Raw genomic sequence first — 18,283 nt, forward strand, 5'->3', positions numbered from 1 at the left:
TAAGTAATGCCACACTGGGAAAAGACCAAGGGTCCATCGAGCCTAGCATCCTGTCCCCAACAGCGGCCAATCCAGGCCAAGGGCACCTGGCAAGCTTCCCAAACGTACAAACGTTCTATACATGTTATTCCTGGAATTGTGGATTTTTCCCAAGTCCATTTGGTAGTGGTATTATTTTGCTCTGTGATTGGTAACTTAAAGAATGGATTTAAAAGAGAAATTGTAGGTTATTGATAAACACAGAATTTTTTTAAAAAGCAAACTTTATTAACTAGTCTACATACCCTTTCCCCCATAGTTCTAAAACTTGAATTTTCTGCCACAGCATTAATAGACTGTAGAAGGCACAGCAGGGCCTAGTTCAATCCTCTTTCCCACCTGCCCTTCCCTGCTCCCACCCACCCCTAGCTCAACTTTTCATTTATAGTTAATTATTCTAATTAGGACAACAAGAGGAGAGTTTTCATTAGAGTTTTAATTACATTTAATTAGTTTCTGAGAAGCAAACACTAAATAAAACCTTTAGGCTCTTTATACTCATCTAATATCTCTAGTACTTTAAGAAGTTTTAATTAAACAACTCTATAATACTAACATGCAGAGAACAGTCCAGCAGCAAGAGGGGTGCTATCTAGTCTTTTGCATTGAGTGTCGCACGTATAATTATCTCCTGGTTGGTGAGAGGTTTTATGTATGTGCTCAATGCAAAGAGCTCCTAGCTCTCAGAAAACGAATCCGTTCTCTTGAGGCTAGAGTAGCAGACTTGGAGGAGCTGAGAGAGACAGATAAATAGAGAAGGGCCAGAAGGCCTACAGGGACGTTGTAGACAAGGCCCACCTCCAGTCTGGCAGCACCTGTGCTGCCTTGGAGGAAGGAGGCCTTCTAATAGGAGAGCATTACCCTGTTGCAGCTGGAAGTAATCCTGTAGCCAGGACCAGTCCACCAAGGGATGCAATATCCTCTTGCACCGAGGATGTGTCTCCAGGAGCCAGTGTTGCCAGGTACATGGCCCCGAAACCCGCCCAAAAAGTTCACACCCCCACCCCCGCCGTCATCGGCCCCCACCTCTTCCGTCATTGGCCCCGCCTCCTTCGTCATCAGCCCCGCCCAAAACATCACTAGCCCCACCCAAAACATCATCTAACCCCGACCAAACATCACTAGCCCCGCCCCCAGCGGCCCAAAAAACTGCACAAAAACCACAAAAAAACCACAAAAACCAGCTCAAAGAACCGCGACCCACAGTGGGCAAAACTTTCCCGCAGCGGGTCGCGGAAAACCGCCCAATTGGGCGGGAAAACCGCCCACCTGGCAACCTTGCCAGGAGCTTCTGCCCAGGAGGGAAGGGTTAAGATGGCTGTTGTTGTTGGTAGTTAGATTATTAGGCTTGCAGATTAGTGAGTGGCTGGTGGATGTGAGGATCACCTGGTGACTTGCCTGCCTGGTGCGAAGGTGGTGGACCTCACGTGTCACCTAGATATGATTTTAAATAGTGCTGGGAAGGTGCCAGTTTTCTTGGTTCACGTGGGTACCAATGACATAGGAAAATGTGGGAGAGAGTTTCTGGAAGCCAAATTTAGGCTCTTGGGTAGAAAGCTCAAATCCAGAACCTCTAGGGTAGCATTTTCAGAAGTGCTTCCCATACCACATGCAGGGTCCAAGAGACAGATAGAGCTCTGGAGTCTCATTGCTTAGATGAAGCATTGGTGCAGGGAGGAGGGTTTTAGATCTGTAAGGAACTGGGCAACATTCTGGGGAATGGGAAGCCTGTTCCAGAATGATGGGCTCCACTTTAACCAGGGTGGGACCATACTGCTAGCATTGGCATTTTAAAAGGAGATAGAACAGCTTTTAAACTAGAAACTGGGGTAAGGCTGACAGTCGTCAAAATGCTCATGGTTTGGAATAAGGTATCTTTCAAAGATATCACCAAAACAGAGAATTTAGGGTATCCATATAATAAGGTTGTAATAGAGACCATAGTGGACCAGGTGTCTTTAAATAAAAAGTAGACAAAAGATTGCAAATTATCACTGTCAACTGTTGAGCAAGATGTAAATACGAACAATAAACATAGTTTGAAATGTCTATATGCAAATGCCAGAAGCCTAAGAAATAAGATGGGTGAGTTAGTATATATTGCACTGAATGAAAAATTAGATATAATGAGCATTGCTGAGACCTGTTGGAAGGAGGATAACCAGTGGGATACTGTCATACCAGAGTACAAATTATATCGTAGTGATAGGATGGATCAGATTGGTGGAGGGGTAGCACTGTATGTTATGGAGGGCCTTGAATCAAATAGATTGAAAATTGTGCAGGACATAAAATATATCGTGGAATCCCTATGGGTTGAAATTCCACTTGTAAAGGGGAAAAGGATAGTGATAGGAATGTAGTACCGTCCACCTGGCTAGGATGAACAGACATGTAGAACTGTTATCAGAAATTAGGGAGGCTAACAAACTGGGGAACACGATAATAATGGGTCATTTCAATTACCCTGATATTGACTGGGTAAACGTAGGGTATGCTAGGGAGATAAAACTCCTTTATGTTATCAAGGACTGCTTTATTGAGTGGGTGGTACAGGAGCCAACAAGAGGAGGAAAAATTCTAGACCTAGTCCTTAGTGGAGCACATGATCTGGTGCAGGAGGTAATTGTGCTGGGGCTGCTTGATAACAGTGATCATAATATGATACATTAGCATTTAACTTTCAAAAAGGAGAATGTGATAAAATGAGAAGAACGGTGGGAAAAAACCTTATAGTAGCAGCTGCGAAGGTCATAAATTTACATCTGACTTGGATGCTGTTCAAAAATACCATCCTGGAAGCCCAGGCCAGCTATATTCCATGTATTAAAAAAGGAAACAAGGCCAAATGACAGCCAGCATGGATAAAAAGTGAGGTGAAGGAAGCTATTAGAGGTAAAAGAAAATCCTTCAGAAAATGGAAGAAGGAACCAACTGAAAATAATAAGAAACAGCATAAAGAATGGCAAATCAAGTGCAAAGTGCTGATAAGAAAGGCAAAGAAGGACTTTGAAAAAAGATTGTGTTGGAGGCAAAAGCACATAGTAAAACATATTTTTATGTATATTAGAAGCAAGAAGCCAGCAAAAGGATCATTTGGACTGCTAAATGACCATGGGGTAAAAGGGGCACTCAGGGAAAAAAGCCATACCGGAGAGATTAAATGAATTCTTACCGAGGAAGGTTTGAGAGAGATATCAGTGCCAGAAATGATATTCAAAGAAGTCAGAGAAACTGAATGAAATCTCTATAAACCTGGAAGATCGATGGTGCAATTTGACAAATTGAAAAGTAGCAAATCACCTGACCTAGATGGTATTCATCCCAGAGTACTGATAGAATTGAAAAATTAACTTGCAGAACTGTTAGTAATTTAACTTTAAAATCATGCATGGTACCTGAAGATTGGAGGGTGGCCAACATAACACTGATTTTTTTTAAAAAAAGGTTCCGAAAGTGATCTGGGACATTGTAGACCGGTGAGACTGATGTTGCTCTCGGGCAAAATGGTAGAAAGTATTATAAAGAACAAAATTACAGAGCATATGCAAAAGCATGGATTAAAGAGAGAAATCCAGAATGGATTTAGTGAAGGGAAATCTTGCCTCACCAATCTACTACATTTCTTTGAAGGGGTGAACAAACATGGGGATAAAGGTGAGCCACTTGATATTGTGTATCTGGATTTTCAAAAGGCATTTGACAAGTACCTCATGAAAGACTCCAGACGAAATTGGAGAGTCACAGGATAGGAGGTAGTATTCTATTGTGGGTTAAAAACTGGTTAAAGGATAGAAAACAGAGAGTAGGTTTAAATGGTCAGTATTCTCAATGGAGAAGGGTAGATAGTGGGGTTCCCCAGGGGCCGTGCTGGGCCTGCTGCTTTAACATACTTGTAAATGGTCTAGAGATTGAATAACTTTCTGTAGTCAGAAATTTTATTACCTCACTACTTACTCCAAAGTTGTCAAATCGCAAGAGGACCTTACGAGACTGAGAGCCTGGGCATCCAAATGGTAGATTACGTTTAATGTGAGCAATTGCAATGTGATGCATGTGGGAAAGACAAACCAAAACTATAGTTACGTGATGCAAGATTCCACATTAGGAGTCACCGACTAGAAACCCTTTTCTCAGTGTGCGGCGGCAACTTTGAAAGCAAATAGAATGTTAGGTATTATTAGGAAAGGAATGGAAAACAAAAATGAAGATGTTATAATGCCTTTGTATTGCTTTGTTTTTGCAACCACACATTAAATACTGTGCAGTTCTGGCAACAACATCTCAAAAAAGATATAGTGGAATTAGAAAAGGTACAGTGAAGGATGACGAAAATGATAAAGGAAATGGGTGACTTCCCTATGAGGAAAGGCTGAAGCAGCTAGGGCTCTTCAGCTTGGAGAAAAGATGGTTGAGGGGAGATATGATGAGGTCTATAAAATAATGAGTGGAGTGGAAAGAGTGGACGTGAAGTGCCTGTTTACTCTTTCCAAAAATACTAGGACTAGGGGGCATTCAAGGCCGCCAAGAGGGGGGGCAGGGGGGACAAAATTCCCCGGGCCTCCAAGGGGGGCCTGGCGCCGGGGACAGGCCACCGGTGCTGCAGTCCCCGGTCTCACCTGCCTGCCTCTACGGCTCCGGCCCCCTTCATTCAAAGCGGCAGTTGCAGATCGCGTCTCTTCTGGCCTTCCTTCCCTGTGTCCCGCCCTCGTGGAAACCAGAAGTTACATCAAACGAGGGCGGGACACAGGGAGGGAAGGCCAGAAGAGACGCGATCTGCGACTTCCGCTTTGAATGAAGGGGGCCCGGAGCCATGGAGGCAGGCAGGTGAGACTGCGGACTGTAGCAACGGGGGCGGCGGGGGGGGGGGGGGCGGCCTTGCCACGGGCCCGGCCTAGTCTCTCGCCGGAGAGACTAGGCCGGAGAAAATCAGAGAAAATATTTCTTCACTCAACATGTGATTAAACTCTGGAATTTGTTGTCAGAGAATGTAGTAAAAGCAGTTAGCGGGGTTTAAAAAAGGTTTGGATAGCTTCCTAAAAGAAAAGTCCTTAAGCCATTATTAAGATGGACTTGGGGGAAAATCCACTTCTTATTTCTAGGATAAGCAGCATAAAATGTATTGTACTGTTTTTGGATCTTGGTTACTTGTAACCTGGATTGGCCACTGTTGAAAACAGGATGCTGGCCTTGATGGACCTTTGGTCTGCCCCAGTATGGCAACACTTATATTCTTATGACAGTTCAGGTAGCCCCAAAGAAAATTGATACAATGTATAGAATACAGAAATTCACTGGATTTGAGAAAACACAATTACCCTGTCATTCCATAGTTGTGGAATCTGCCTTAAACAACACTCGCAGTGCAAGATCTCATGCATCTCCTCCAGGAAGAGAAGCTAGAGTATTAGACACTTTTGGCAGAAAAACTTTTCAGGCTTCAATGCTAACCAGTCTCATATTGGATTTTCAACTTTATTCCACAATTTTCTTAAAATCTGTAATAGAGTACTCTATCTTTTGTGGAATTCCTTCCGGAAGCCTGAGAAAACTGAGGAATTCCATAAATTTCATAGAAAACTTCTCGACTGTCGTATCACTCCACAGCTACGCCACTCTCTTAAGTGATGAATGGTGTCCTAGAATCTTACTTGGGATCTTCTGTTTCAGCCCCTTCTACATCTCAAGATCCTCACCACAATGCCTCTATGATGGGTGTTGGGGAGCACATCTTAATGGTTCCCACAAGAGAAACGCCGATTTTTAAAAAAGGTTCCAAGGGAGATCCAGGAAATTATAGACAGGTGAGTCTGACGTCGGTGCCAGGGAAAATGGTAGAGGCTATTATTAAAAGCAAAATTACAGAGCACATTCAAGGACATGGATTACTGAGACCAAGTCAGCACTGCTTTAGTGTGGGGAAATCTTGCCTGACCAATTTACTTCAATTCTTTGAAGGAGTAAACAAACATGTGGACAAAGGGGAGCCGGTTGATATTGTGTATCTGGATTTTCAAAAGGCGTTTGACAAGGTACCTCATGAAAGGCTACAGAGGAAATTGGAGGGTCATGGGATAGGAGGAAACATCCTATTGTGGATTAAAAACTGGTTGAAGGATAGGAAACAGAGAGTGGGGTTAAATGGGCAGTATTCACAATGGAGAAGGGTAGTTAGTGGGGTTCCTCAGGGGTCTGTGCTAGGACTGCTGCTCTTTAATATATTTATAAATGATTTAGAGATGGGAGTAACTAGCAAGGTAATTAAATTTGCTGATGACACAAAGTTATTCAAAGTCGTTAACTTGCGAGAGGATTGTGAAAAATTGCAAGCGGACCTTACGAGACTGGGAGACTGGGTGGCTAAATGGCAGATGACATTTAATGTGAACAAGTGCAAGGTGATGCATGTGGGAAAAAAGAACCTGAATTATAGCTACGTCATGCAAGGTTCCACGTTAGGAGTTACGGACCAAGAAAGGGATCTGGGTGTCGTCATCGATAATAAACTGAAACCTTCTGCTCAGTGTGCTGCTGTGGCTCGGAAAACGAATAGTATGTTGGGTATTATTAGGAAAGGTATGGAAAACAGGTGTGAGGATGTTATAATGCCATTGTATCGCTCCATGGTGCGACCGCACCTTGAGTATTGTGTCCAATTCTGGTCGCCGCATCTCAAGAAAGATATAGTGGAATTGGAAAAGGTGCAGCGAAGGGCAACAAAAATGATAGCGGGGATGGGACGACTTCCCTATGAAGAAAGACTAAGGAGGCTAGGGCTTTTCAGCTTGGAGAAGAGACGGCTGAGGGGAGACATGATAGAGGTATATAAAATAATGAATGGAGTGGAACAGGTGGATGTGAAGCGTCTATTCACGCTTTCCAAAAATGCTAGGACTAGGGGGCATGTGATGGAACTACAGTGTAGTACATTTAAAACAAATAGGAGAAAATGTTTCTTCACCCAACGCGTAATTAAACTCTGGAATTCGTTGCTGGAGAACGTGGTGAAGGCGGTTTAGCTTGGCAGAGTTTAAAAAGGGGTTGGATGTTTTCCTAAAGGACAAGTCCATAGACTGCTACTAAATGGGCTTTGGAAAAATCCACAATTTCGGGAATAACATGTATAGAATATTTGTACATTTGGGAAGCTTGTCAGGTGCCCTTGACCTGGATTGGCCGCTGTTGTGGACAGGATGTTGGGCTCGATGGTCCTTTGGGCTTTTCCCAGTATGGCATTACTTATGTACTTATATCAATCTCCTGGAATTGCGAGCTGTTTGGAACGCTGTCAGAACCATCCAGGACCGTATCCTCGGTCAGGTAATACTCGTTTCCACAGCAACCAGGTAGTGATGTATTGCCTGAACAAACAGGAAGGAACAGGTTCTTTCCACCTCTATCAACAAGCAATCCAGATATGGACTTGGGTATCTTCTTGAGTTAATAGCACAACAGTTAATATCACACCCCACATAATATCACAACACTTTTTTGTATCCAGTCAGCGCTCATTGTAACTAACAAGGACTTACTCCGCCTATTGTTACTCTGTGTAGTGCCACATATCGGTTAATTTATTTATTTGAATTTTGCTCACACCTCTTTCAGTAGTAGCTCAAGGTGAGTTACATTCAGGTACACTGGGTATGTCAACTGGTGATTCAAACTCTACCGCTTTAATGTCACAAAGTTATGATCCGTGCCACTAAACAGCCAATCATAGTGTTTCTTGTTATCATGTGACAGATACTAGTTCATCTGCAGCTTCACACAGACTTTGATTAGCAGTGATATGTCTGTCTATACATGTACGTTAAAATGGCAGTTAAGCGTAAGCATGTCGATTTGGACTTAAACGCTAAAAAGGAGGTTATAAAGATGCTAGGTAACCACTGTAATTGCATTGACATCGCAGATAAGTTTGGTATTGACATTTCTACTGTGTCAAAACTAGATAAGAAGTAGAACAAATAATAAAGGATTTTCATTCGTAACTAGCAGCAGCAAGCTATATAAGTGCATGCCGACTAGCCTGTACATGGATGTTGACGAGGCATCGTTAAAGTGGTTTAAACAGACCTGCCCTGCACAACTTTGGGTAAGTGGGCTGATGTTTATAGAGATTTCTGAACGTCTGGCTAATGAGATGGGGTTACCTGAATGAAAATGTTCCAGTGGATTCCTTGATTGTGTGTTCAAGGTTGCTGCTGGTGAGAGTGCTAATGTAAAGCAGGAAGCAGTGAATGGCTTTCTTTCCCGTTTGCCAAAAATAAATGAGGGCTACAGACCAAATGATGTATTCAACGTGGATGAAATTGGTGTCTCTTACAAACTGTTAGCAGATCTAACACTGTGCTTCAAAAAACAGAAGTGCTATGTTGGAAAAAGAGCAAAAGACCGCCAGCCACAATTTGCTGCAACACGTCTGGCAGGATGCAGAATGTGTTGAAGATGAAATGGGCAAAACAACCGTTAAAGAAATGACCATATTACATTTGCCCAGTCTGTTACTGCTTTCGAAACAGTGCGTGCTTTTCTCCGAGGACAAGCAGGCTAATATTCTCACATGTGGGTGACGTCACGTCAGCCCGGAGAACTTTCTAGCAAAGTCTTGAAATCTTTAAGTGTCCCTTGTCGCGCAGGCGGCGGGCGGGCATACTGCGTATGCGCATGCTCCTCTTCCCGCCCGCCGCGCAGACATGTTCCTCAGTTGTTTTTTCTCCGCATCTGAGGTGACACGGAGTTTTATCGATTTCGTGTTGCTTCGAAGCCCGGAGGTGAAGAACTTCAAGAATTGTATCCTTTTATCTTCTTAGTTTCTTTTTCCATCGTTTTAAGTTTTCTTTCTTTTAGTCGTGACTGTATTTAAGTCGCTCATTCGCATTATTTTCCTTTGTTTTTTTTGTGCTCTTTTTTCTGGCACAATCGCGTCCTTTGATTTGGCAGGGGCTGTTTTTCCCGACTTGTCATCAAAGACGCCCAGCGGCTTTAAGCCTTGTGCCCGCTGTCACCGGACCATCTCTGGCACTGACCTGCACTCCTGGTGCCTTCAGTGCCTTGGGCCAGATCATCGTACGGAGGGCTGCAAAATGTGTCTCGCTATGAAAAAGCGGACCCTGCTCTCTCGAGATGCCCAACGAGAGAAGATTTTTGGAACCGGTTCCTCGACGTCAACGTCGAAGACAGCATCGGCATCGGGAGTCTGGGGACAGGCTGCCAAACGACCGTTGCTCGCTGGGAGCAGTGATGCATCGAGTGGGTCTCCACCTGCCTCGGCGCCTCCTGCTTTGCAGGCCCCCCCGGGACCGTCCCGCATCGGAACCGGCCCGAAAAGGCGTGTGGATTCCACATCCTCTTCTCCGGCACCGAGGAGTCTCGACGGCGGGCATCGGGCGAAGGCCAAGAAGCACTGCCGTCGTTCTCCTTCTCGACACGGTACCGGGAGCTCCGGGTCATCGAGACATTCGATACCCGAGAAGCGTCGGTGCTGAGAGGGTCGCTCCCCCTCTGTTACGGAGGTACCGATGCATGGGTCACCTGGCAGCCCAGTCCCGGCTCCCCAGCCTCACCAGACTCTGCCTCCGGCGCCTGTACCGGCCCCACAGCCTCTTCCGACAGCAGCTCTGGATGAGCGTATCAAGGCTCTTTTTCCCTTTTTTATGGAAATGATGCTGCGCCAGTTGCACTCGGTACCGGGGGTGCCGATGGTGTCGGTGCCGATGGAGTCAGAGGTGCCGGAGATGCTCGTGGCATCGAGCCTTATGCCTGCGGTGAGGCCTCTTTCACTGGTACCGCTTTCGGTGCCGGTGTTGCCAGCCTCCCGGGTCGACTCTCCGGTAGCATCGGTGGAGGAAGCTTCACCGGAGTCTTCTGGACCGTCGACTTCTCGACGCCCCCATCGAAGTCATCGTGCCTCTTCGTCGAGACGGGCTCAGATTAGGGCGGCTCTGTCTGAGCTTTTAGCCCCATCTGACGATACCTCATCGGATCATGATGAGAGGCGTGGGGAGTTCTCTGCCGAGAATTCTCAAGGCATCCCATCTGATTGTACTCCCTCGCCACAAAGACAACTTTCTCCTCCTGAAAGCTTGTCTTTCTCCTCTTTTGTTCGGGAGATGTCTGAGGCCATCCCCTTCCCTGTGGAGCTTGTGGATGAGCCCAGGGCCAAGATGCTCGAGGTCCTGGACTATCCATCTCAACCTAAGTCTTCTGCCACAGCTCCACTTCACGATACACTCAGGGAACTGCTGTTGAGGAACTGGGAGAAGCCTCTTTCTTGCCCACCTGTCCCCAAGAAAGTTGAGTCCCAGTATCGGGTCCACGGGGAACCCAGTCTCATGCAGGCTCAGTTACCCCATGATTCAGCGGTGGTGGATTCCGCTCTCAGGAGAGCCAAACGTTCTAGGAACTACGCCTCGGCGCCCCCGGGGCGGGAGTACAGAACTTTGGACTCTTTTGGGAGGAAGGCGTATCAGGCCGGTTTGCTCGCGACCAAAATCCAGTCTTACCAGCTCTATACGAGCATCCATTTACGGAACTCTGTGCGGCAACTTGAGAGTTTGGTGGATGCACTCCCACCGCAGCAGGCTGGACCCTTTCGTCAACTGGTCAGGCAGCAGAAGGCGTGTCGCAAGTTCCTGTCCAGGGGCGTTTATGACACTTGCGATGTGGTATCTAGGTTTTCTGCACAAGGTATAGCGATGCGCAGACTCTCATGGCTACGTGCCTCTAACCTAGAGGACAGGACTCAGCAGAAAATAGCAGATATCCCTAAACCGGGGGGATCACCTTTTTGGAGAGAAAGTAGAAGAGTTGATTGATCATCCCTACCAGCGTGATAACGCTATGGATTGTCTCTCCCGCCGGGCGCCTTCTGCATCCACTTCCACCTCTGGGAAGTATTTTAAGGGAAGGAGAAGTGCTCCTTAAGCCTCTAGGGGCCGTAGGTACACTTCTTATTCCCGACAGCCGGTTCAGGCTCGGCCCCAGCCCGCTCGCTCTCGTCAGCAGCGTGCACCGAAGCAGGCCCCTGCAGCTCCCCAGCAAAAACCAGGGACGGGTTTTTGACTGGCTCCAGCAGAGCATAGCCGAAATCATCGTATCTGTACCGAACGATCTACCTGTCGGAGGGAGGTTAAGATTTTTTCACCAAAGGTGGCCTCTGGTAACCTCCGATTGGTGGGTTCTCCAAATAGTTCGGTCCGGGTACACCCTCAATCTGGACTCCGAACCTCCAAATTGCCCGCCAGGAGCTCAGTCCTTCAGCTTCTACCACAAGCAGGTACTTGCAGAGGAACTCTCTGCCCTTCTCAGCGCCAATGCGGTCGAGCCAGTTCCACCAGGGCAAGAAGGGCTGGGATTCTATTCCAGGTACTTCCTTGTGAAAAAGAGACAGGGGGGATGCGTCCCATCCTAGACCTAAGGGGCCTGAACAAATATCTGGTCCGAGAAAAGTTCAGGATGCTTTCCCTGGGCACCCTTCTACCCATGATTCAGGAAAACGATTGGCTATGCTCTCTGGACTTGAAGGATGCTTACACCCACATATCGATACTTCCAGCTCACAGGAAGTATCTTCGATTTCAGCTGGGATCGCAGCACTTTCAGTACTGTGTATTGCCTTTTGGCTTGGCGTCTGCTCCCAGGGTTTTTACAAAGTGCCTGGCAGTGGTTGCAGCGTCACTACGCAGACTGGGAGTGCATGTGTTCCCTTATCTGGACGATTGGCTGGTGAGGAGCACTTCCTCGGAGGGAACTTTGCAGTCCCTACGAATGACTGTTCAGGTGCTCGAGCTGCTGGGCTTTGTAATAAATTACCCCGTCCCATCTCATTCCATCGGAGCTCTGTTGTGTACACAGACAGCTTGTGCCTATCTTCCCGATCCCAGAGCAGACAACTTGCTGTCTCTGGCTTCCAGGGTGCGAGTGTCTCAGCAGATCACAGCTTGGCAGATGTTGAGACTCCTGGGGCACATGGCTTCCACAATTCATGTGACTCCCATGACACGTTTACACATGAGATCTGCTCAATGGACCCTAGCTTCTCAGTGGTTTCAGGCTACAGGGAATCTAGAGGATGTCATCCAACTGTCCCATCAACTTTCGCAACTCCCTCAAGTGGTGGACCATTTGCTCCAATCTGGTCTTGGGACGTCCATTCCAAATTCCACAGCCACAAAAAGTGCTGACGACGGATGCATCCCTCCTGGGGTGGGGAGCGCATGTAGATGGACTTCACACTCAAGGAGCTTGGTCTCTTCAGGAGAGGCATCTCCAGATCAACCTCCTGGAATTGCGAGCGATCTGGAACGCTCTAAAGGCTTTCAGAGATCGGCTATCCAACAAAATTGTTCTAATTCAGACAGACAATCAGGTTGCGATGTATTACACCAACAAACAAGGGGGTACCGGATCTCGCCCTCTGTATCAGGAGGCCGTGCAGATGTGGCTATGGGCCCGCCAACATGGGATGTTTCTCCAAGCCACTTATCTAGCCGGTGTAAACAACAGTCTGGCTGACAGGTTGAGCAGGATTATGCAGCCTCACGAGTGGGCCTTGAACATGACTATTGCCAAAAAGATTTTTCGAGTATGGGGCACTCCCTCGATAGATCTTTTTGTTTCTCAGGACACTCACAAGGTTCCTCAATTCTGTTCCAGACTTCAGGCTCACGGCAGGCTAGCATCGGATGCCTTCCTCCTTCATTGGGGGACAGGCCTTCTGTATGCGTATCCTCCCATTCCTCTGGTGGGGAAGACTTTGCTGAAACTCAAGCAAGATCGAGGTACCATGATTCTGATAGCTCCCTTCTGGCCACGTTAGATATGGTTCCCTCTGCTTCTGGAGTTATCCTGCAGAGATCCATGGAGATTGGACTGTTTTCCAACCCTCATTTCTCAGAATGAGGGGGCGCTTCTACATCCCAACCTCCAGTCTCTGGCCCTTACGGCCTGGATGTTGAAGGCGTAGATTTTGCCTCCTCAGGTCTTTCTGAGGGTGTCTCCCGAGTCTTGCTTGCTTCCAGGAAAGATTCCACGAAGAGATGTTATGCTTTTAAGTGGAAGAGGTTTGCCATCTGGTATGACGGCCGGGCCCTCAATCTCCGTTCTTGTCCTACACAGACCTTGCTTGAATACCTTCTGCACTTGTTAGGCGGTGAGAGTCTGATAGATACTGAGGGGGAGAGGGATCTTGGGGTGTTAGTATGTGAGGATCTGAAGGCGACGAAACAGTGTGACAAGGCGGTGGCCGTAGCGAGAAGGTTGCTAGGCTGTATAGAGAGAGGTGTGATCAGCAGAAGAAAGGAAGTGTTGATGCCCCTGTACAAGTCATTGGTGAGGCCCCACCTGGAGTATTGTGTTCAGTTTTGGAGGCCGTACCTTGCGAAGGATGTTAAAAAAATGGAAGCGGTGCAAAGAAAAGCTACGAGAATGGTATGGGATTTGCGTTCCAAGATGTATGACCAAAGACTTGCTGACCTGAACATGTATACCCTGGAGGAAAGGAGGAACAGGGGTGGATGCTTGGAATGCCCTCCCACAGGAGGTGGTGGAGATGAAAACGATAACGAAATTCAAACATGCGTGGGATATGCATAAAGGAATCCTGTGCAGCAGGAATGGATCCTCAGAAGCTTAGCCGAAATTGGGTGGCAGAGCAGGTGGGGGAAGAGAGGTTGGTGGTTGGGAGGCAAGGATAGTGGAGGGCAGACTTTTACGGTCCGTGCCAGAGCCGGTGATGGGAGGCGGGACTGGTGGTTGGGAGGCGGGAAATACTTCTGGGCAGACTTGTACGGTCTGTGCCCTGAAAAAGGCAAGTACAAATCAAGGTAAGGTATACACATATGAGTTTATCTTGTTGGGCAGACTGGATGGACCATGCAGGTCTTTTTCTGCCGTCATCTACAATGTTACTATGTCTTATCCGAGTCTGGTCTTAAAACCAACTTGGTCAAAGTCCATCTTAGTGCAATCAGTGCTTATCATTATCGTGTAGAAGGTCAGCCTATCTCTGGACAGCCTTTGGTAGTACGCTTTATGAGAGGTTTGTTTTTGACATAGCCCCCTGTCAAACCTCCTCCAGTGTCATGGGATCTCAACGTCGTCCTCACCCAGCTGATGACAGCTCCTTTCGAACCACTAGACTCCTGCCATCTGAAGTACTTGACCTGGAAGGTCATTTTCTTGGTGATGGTTACTTCAGCTCGTAGGGTCAGTGAGCTTCAGGCTTTAGTAGCTCATGCACCCTTTCTTACTTTTCATCATAACAGGGTAGTCCTCCGCACGCACTCTAAGTTCTTACCGAAGGTGGTGTCGGAGTGCCATCTGAACCAGTCAATTGTCTTGCCAACATTCTTTCCCCCTCCTCATATGAGCCCTGGCGAAAGCAAGTTGCACACTTTGGACTGTAAAAGAGCATTGGCCTGTTACGTGGAGCGGACAAGCCCCTTCAGACAGTCCGCCCAGTTGTTTATTTCTTTTAATCCCAACAAGAGGGGAGTTGCTGTCAGGAAACGCACTATATCTAATTGGCTAGCAGATTGCATTTCCTTCACTTACGCCCAAGCTGGGCTGACTTTAGACGGTCATGTCACGGCTCATAATGTTAGAGCCATGGCTGCGTCAGTGGCTCATCTAAGGTCAGCCACTATTGAAGAGATTTGCAAAGCTGCGACGTGGTCTTCAATCCACACATTCACATCTCATTACTGCCTTCAGCAGCATAGCCGACACGACAGTCGGTTTGGGCAGTCAGTGCTGCAGAGTCTGTTTGGGGTTTAGAATCCAACTCCAACCCCACTAGGCCCATTTTTATTCTGTTCCAGGCTGCACTCTCAGTTAGTTGAGTTTTGTTTCAGGTCAATCTACGTTATGTCCTCGCCGTTGCGAGGTTCAATTGACCATTGTTTGTTATGTTGAGTGAGCCTGGGGGCTAGGGATACCCCACATGTGAGAATATTAGCCTGCTTGTCCTCGGAGAAAGAGTAGTTACTTACCTGTAGCAGGTGTTCTCCGAGGACAGCAGGTTATATATTCTCACAGCCCTCCCACCTCCCCTTAGGAGTTGTATTCCTCTAATCTTTTGGATATAACTGAGGAACGTGTCTGCGTGGCGGGCGGGAAGAGGAGCGTGCGCATGCGCAGTATGCCCGCCCACTTTGCTAGAAAGTCCTCCGGGCCGACGTGACGTCACCCACATGTGAGAATATATAGCCTGCTGTCCTCGGAGAACACCTGCTACAGGTAAGTAACTACTCTTTATTGGCAGTTTGACAGATGTACGGGAGGATGTTTTCAGTGCTGTAGCTTGTATTGAGGATTTCTTAATTAACAGACCAGTGAATCTCACACTGTGCAAAATCATGCATTTTTTTCTGCTGCAACTCAGCGTATTTGATTTGAATGTTACTGTTCTATATGCTTCCCATATAGTTGTTGGAGAAATATCTCCAGAAGAGTTCCTATCAAAAATCTGTTTGCTGAAATCAGCAAGTTTCTTGGTAAGATCTTCATTGCTTAATATTGCACTATGAAATCTCCAAGAGGTACCGTATTTTTCGGACTATAAGACACACTTTTTTCCCCCCAAATTTGGGAGGAAAATGGGGGGTGCGTCTTATAGTCCGAAGGTAGACTTCTCCCTACTCACGCGATCTTCCCTGGTGGTCTAGTGACGTCGGGGCAGGAAAGAGCCTCCTCTTTCCTGCCCAGCGCACTGCTCTCCATCCTCCTGTATGCAGCCTGATGGTCTCGGTGAGATTCAAAATGGCCGCCGAGACTTCAATTCTCGGCAGCCATTTTGAATCTCGCCGAGACCGTCAGGCAGCAATGCATACAGGAGGATGGAGAGTAGCGCGCTGGGCAGGAAAGAGGGGGCTCTTTCCTGCCCCGACGTCACTAGACCACCAGGGAAGATCGCGTGTTTAGGGAGAAGTGGTGACAGGGCCGGGGGGAGGGCGGGATTCGGACAAGACGCACCGGAGCACCTAGGTTTTAGAGTTGGGGAAAAAGGAAAAAAAAAATTTTCCTAATTCCCTCCTCTAAAACCTAGGTACGTCTTATGGTCCGGTGCGTCTTATAGTCTGAAAAATACGGTACTTGATTTTTTAGAGGATTGTAACTTCAGATGAAGAGATACAGAGGGAAGGGAAGAAGGGATATAGGCTGCATATAAAGGGAAGGGAAGAGGGAGACGGGCCTCACATAAGGGGAAGGGAAGATGGGAGGCAGGCTGCACATGAAGGGGACAGAGAGGGAAAACAAGATAGATTTGAGAAGGAGGCAGAAAATTTGAAGAAAGCTGAGTGTGAAAGAACAGTGCCAAATGGACATGGGGCAGGAAGTGAGAAAAAAAATAGCAAATGGAAAGGAGGCCCTGGATATAGTTAAGAGCACACACAGAGGAAAGCAGAACCAAAGATTGGGAGCAAGATGATTGGAATAATAAAATCACCAGACTACAAAGGTAGGAAATATAATTTTATTTCAGTTTAGTGACTGAATAATGTCGGTGTTGAAAATGTAAATCTTTATTTTGCATTATGGAGGACAACATGCATTTCTTTCTATTTCTCTGGAGTTGCACGACATGCAGGATCCGGTATCTTTGCTTTCAGTTATCTGCATGTTTTTTGCAGTTCCCTATTTTGTATCAGGTGAGAGTCCTGTTCTGCTTCTGCAACTGAGGTGAAGGATTCTGCTGGAATGTGGTGTCTGTAACTGTTCACCTTGTTCCAGTTTCCCAGTAATATGTATATTGGTCATGTAATGTATTTCAGTAGCATAATTAAATGAAATAACTACTTCCGAAGGTTACAGGTAAGGGTGTGGATGGATTATTTGTGGGGATGGAATGGATCTTAGCGGGGACGGGCGGATATGGGTTAGATTTCATTGGTGTGCCTTGACAATTTTTGTTCCTTGTAAGTGTGCCGTGAGATGAAAAAGGTGACCTAGGGTATCCAGATACCCTTGGGCCAACCCTGCCACTCCTGCTCCTAATCCAACATCTTCCATATGCAGACCCACAGCTTCGGGTGTTTGCTAATTTGTTAGCTGTCTTGCGCTGTTATTTGTCTATGTGTAAGCTGTACACATATGCATTTGTGCAACCTTTTGAAACAGTAGCTCATGGAACCTTGTGAATCACAGCCTTATTAAAGTCTGTGAGAATGGATGGTAATGAAGCGTCAATTTTAGTGTGCATGTTTTATGTTACCCACTTAGTTTTAACAGTCTAGTGGTGCCATAAATAGATAAATAAGCAGAGCAACAGAGAGGTTTGTTGCAGTCTGTGCTTTACAATATCCTTGTGTTGCTCTTCAGGTCTGTGGCACCCCAGAATACATCGCACCTGAAGTGATTCTGCGGCAGGGTTATGGAAAACCTGTAGACTGGTGGGCCATGGGAGTTATCCTGTATGAATTCTTGGTTGGCTGTGTCCCCTTTTTTGGAGACACACCTGAAGAACTGTTTGGACAAGTGATCAGTGGTATGTAATTTGACTGATGTAGATTGAAGTGTCAGTTTAGCCTGCAGCTGAAATGCTTATTTAGTGTTTTCTAGTTAAAAGTTCGGCTTCATTTGTAATCATTGCAATAAACCTTTTCAGAATCTGGCTCATCCTGTCCAAGATAATGACTTTTGGGCCCTTACATAATGAGAGAGCAATTTTCAAACTCTGTATTGGGCCAAAGTGAATAGGCTCTTTTTAACCCATGGCCATTGCAGTTCTGAAAGTGAAAGTACACACTTGCTTTGCTTTGAAATTTTATGTGAGTATAAAGTGCACATGGCCACTTGCACCAGCTCTTTCTGTGGCTAGAGTTTTTCTGAAAAAGTACACAGAGAAGTGTTTTTTTAAGTCATTTTTACATGTATGTGGGCTCTTATAAAATACCAACCAGTGTAAAAATATGTGTGATGACATGATGTTGTGTACTTTGTCAGTTGCCTTATACAAGGGCGGAGTTTGAACAGAGCATTGGCGGAATTCACAAATATATTCATAAATTATAAAATGCACTAATCTGCATATATACTTGAATAATCTAGGCTTGACAGCAGGTTTAAATGTCTGTACCTGCAAGGTAGGTGAGATTTCTGATGCTTATGCTAATATTTATAAATGCATATTCACTCGTATGTCTTCATGAAATGGCACCTAAGAAGGTGCCTACCTGCCCTGTTAAATCAGGTGCCTTGTAAAAAAAATTACCTTCATTGAGTTGAAAATGTAGTCTAT

At 46.3% G+C, this 18,283-nt stretch overlaps 1 protein-coding gene across 1 annotated transcript in view; it reads left to right on the forward strand.

Annotated features, from left to right (window-relative positions):
* MAST2 (microtubule associated serine/threonine kinase 2) overlaps positions 1 to 18,283 on the forward strand; it is a 624,140-nt gene that overhangs the window by 498,883 nt on the left and 106,974 nt on the right. Inside the window, exon 19 of the mRNA XM_030208366.1 lies at positions 17,365 to 17,530. Coding sequence (XP_030064226.1) covers positions 17,365 to 17,530 — 166 coding nt within the window. The remainder of the gene's footprint in view (positions 1 to 17,364; positions 17,531 to 18,283) is intronic.

Source organism: Microcaecilia unicolor, chromosome 6 (assembly GCF_901765095.1).
Source record: "Microcaecilia unicolor chromosome 6, aMicUni1.1, whole genome shotgun sequence".
NCBI classification, from domain to species: Eukaryota; Metazoa; Chordata; class Amphibia; order Gymnophiona; family Siphonopidae; genus Microcaecilia; species Microcaecilia unicolor.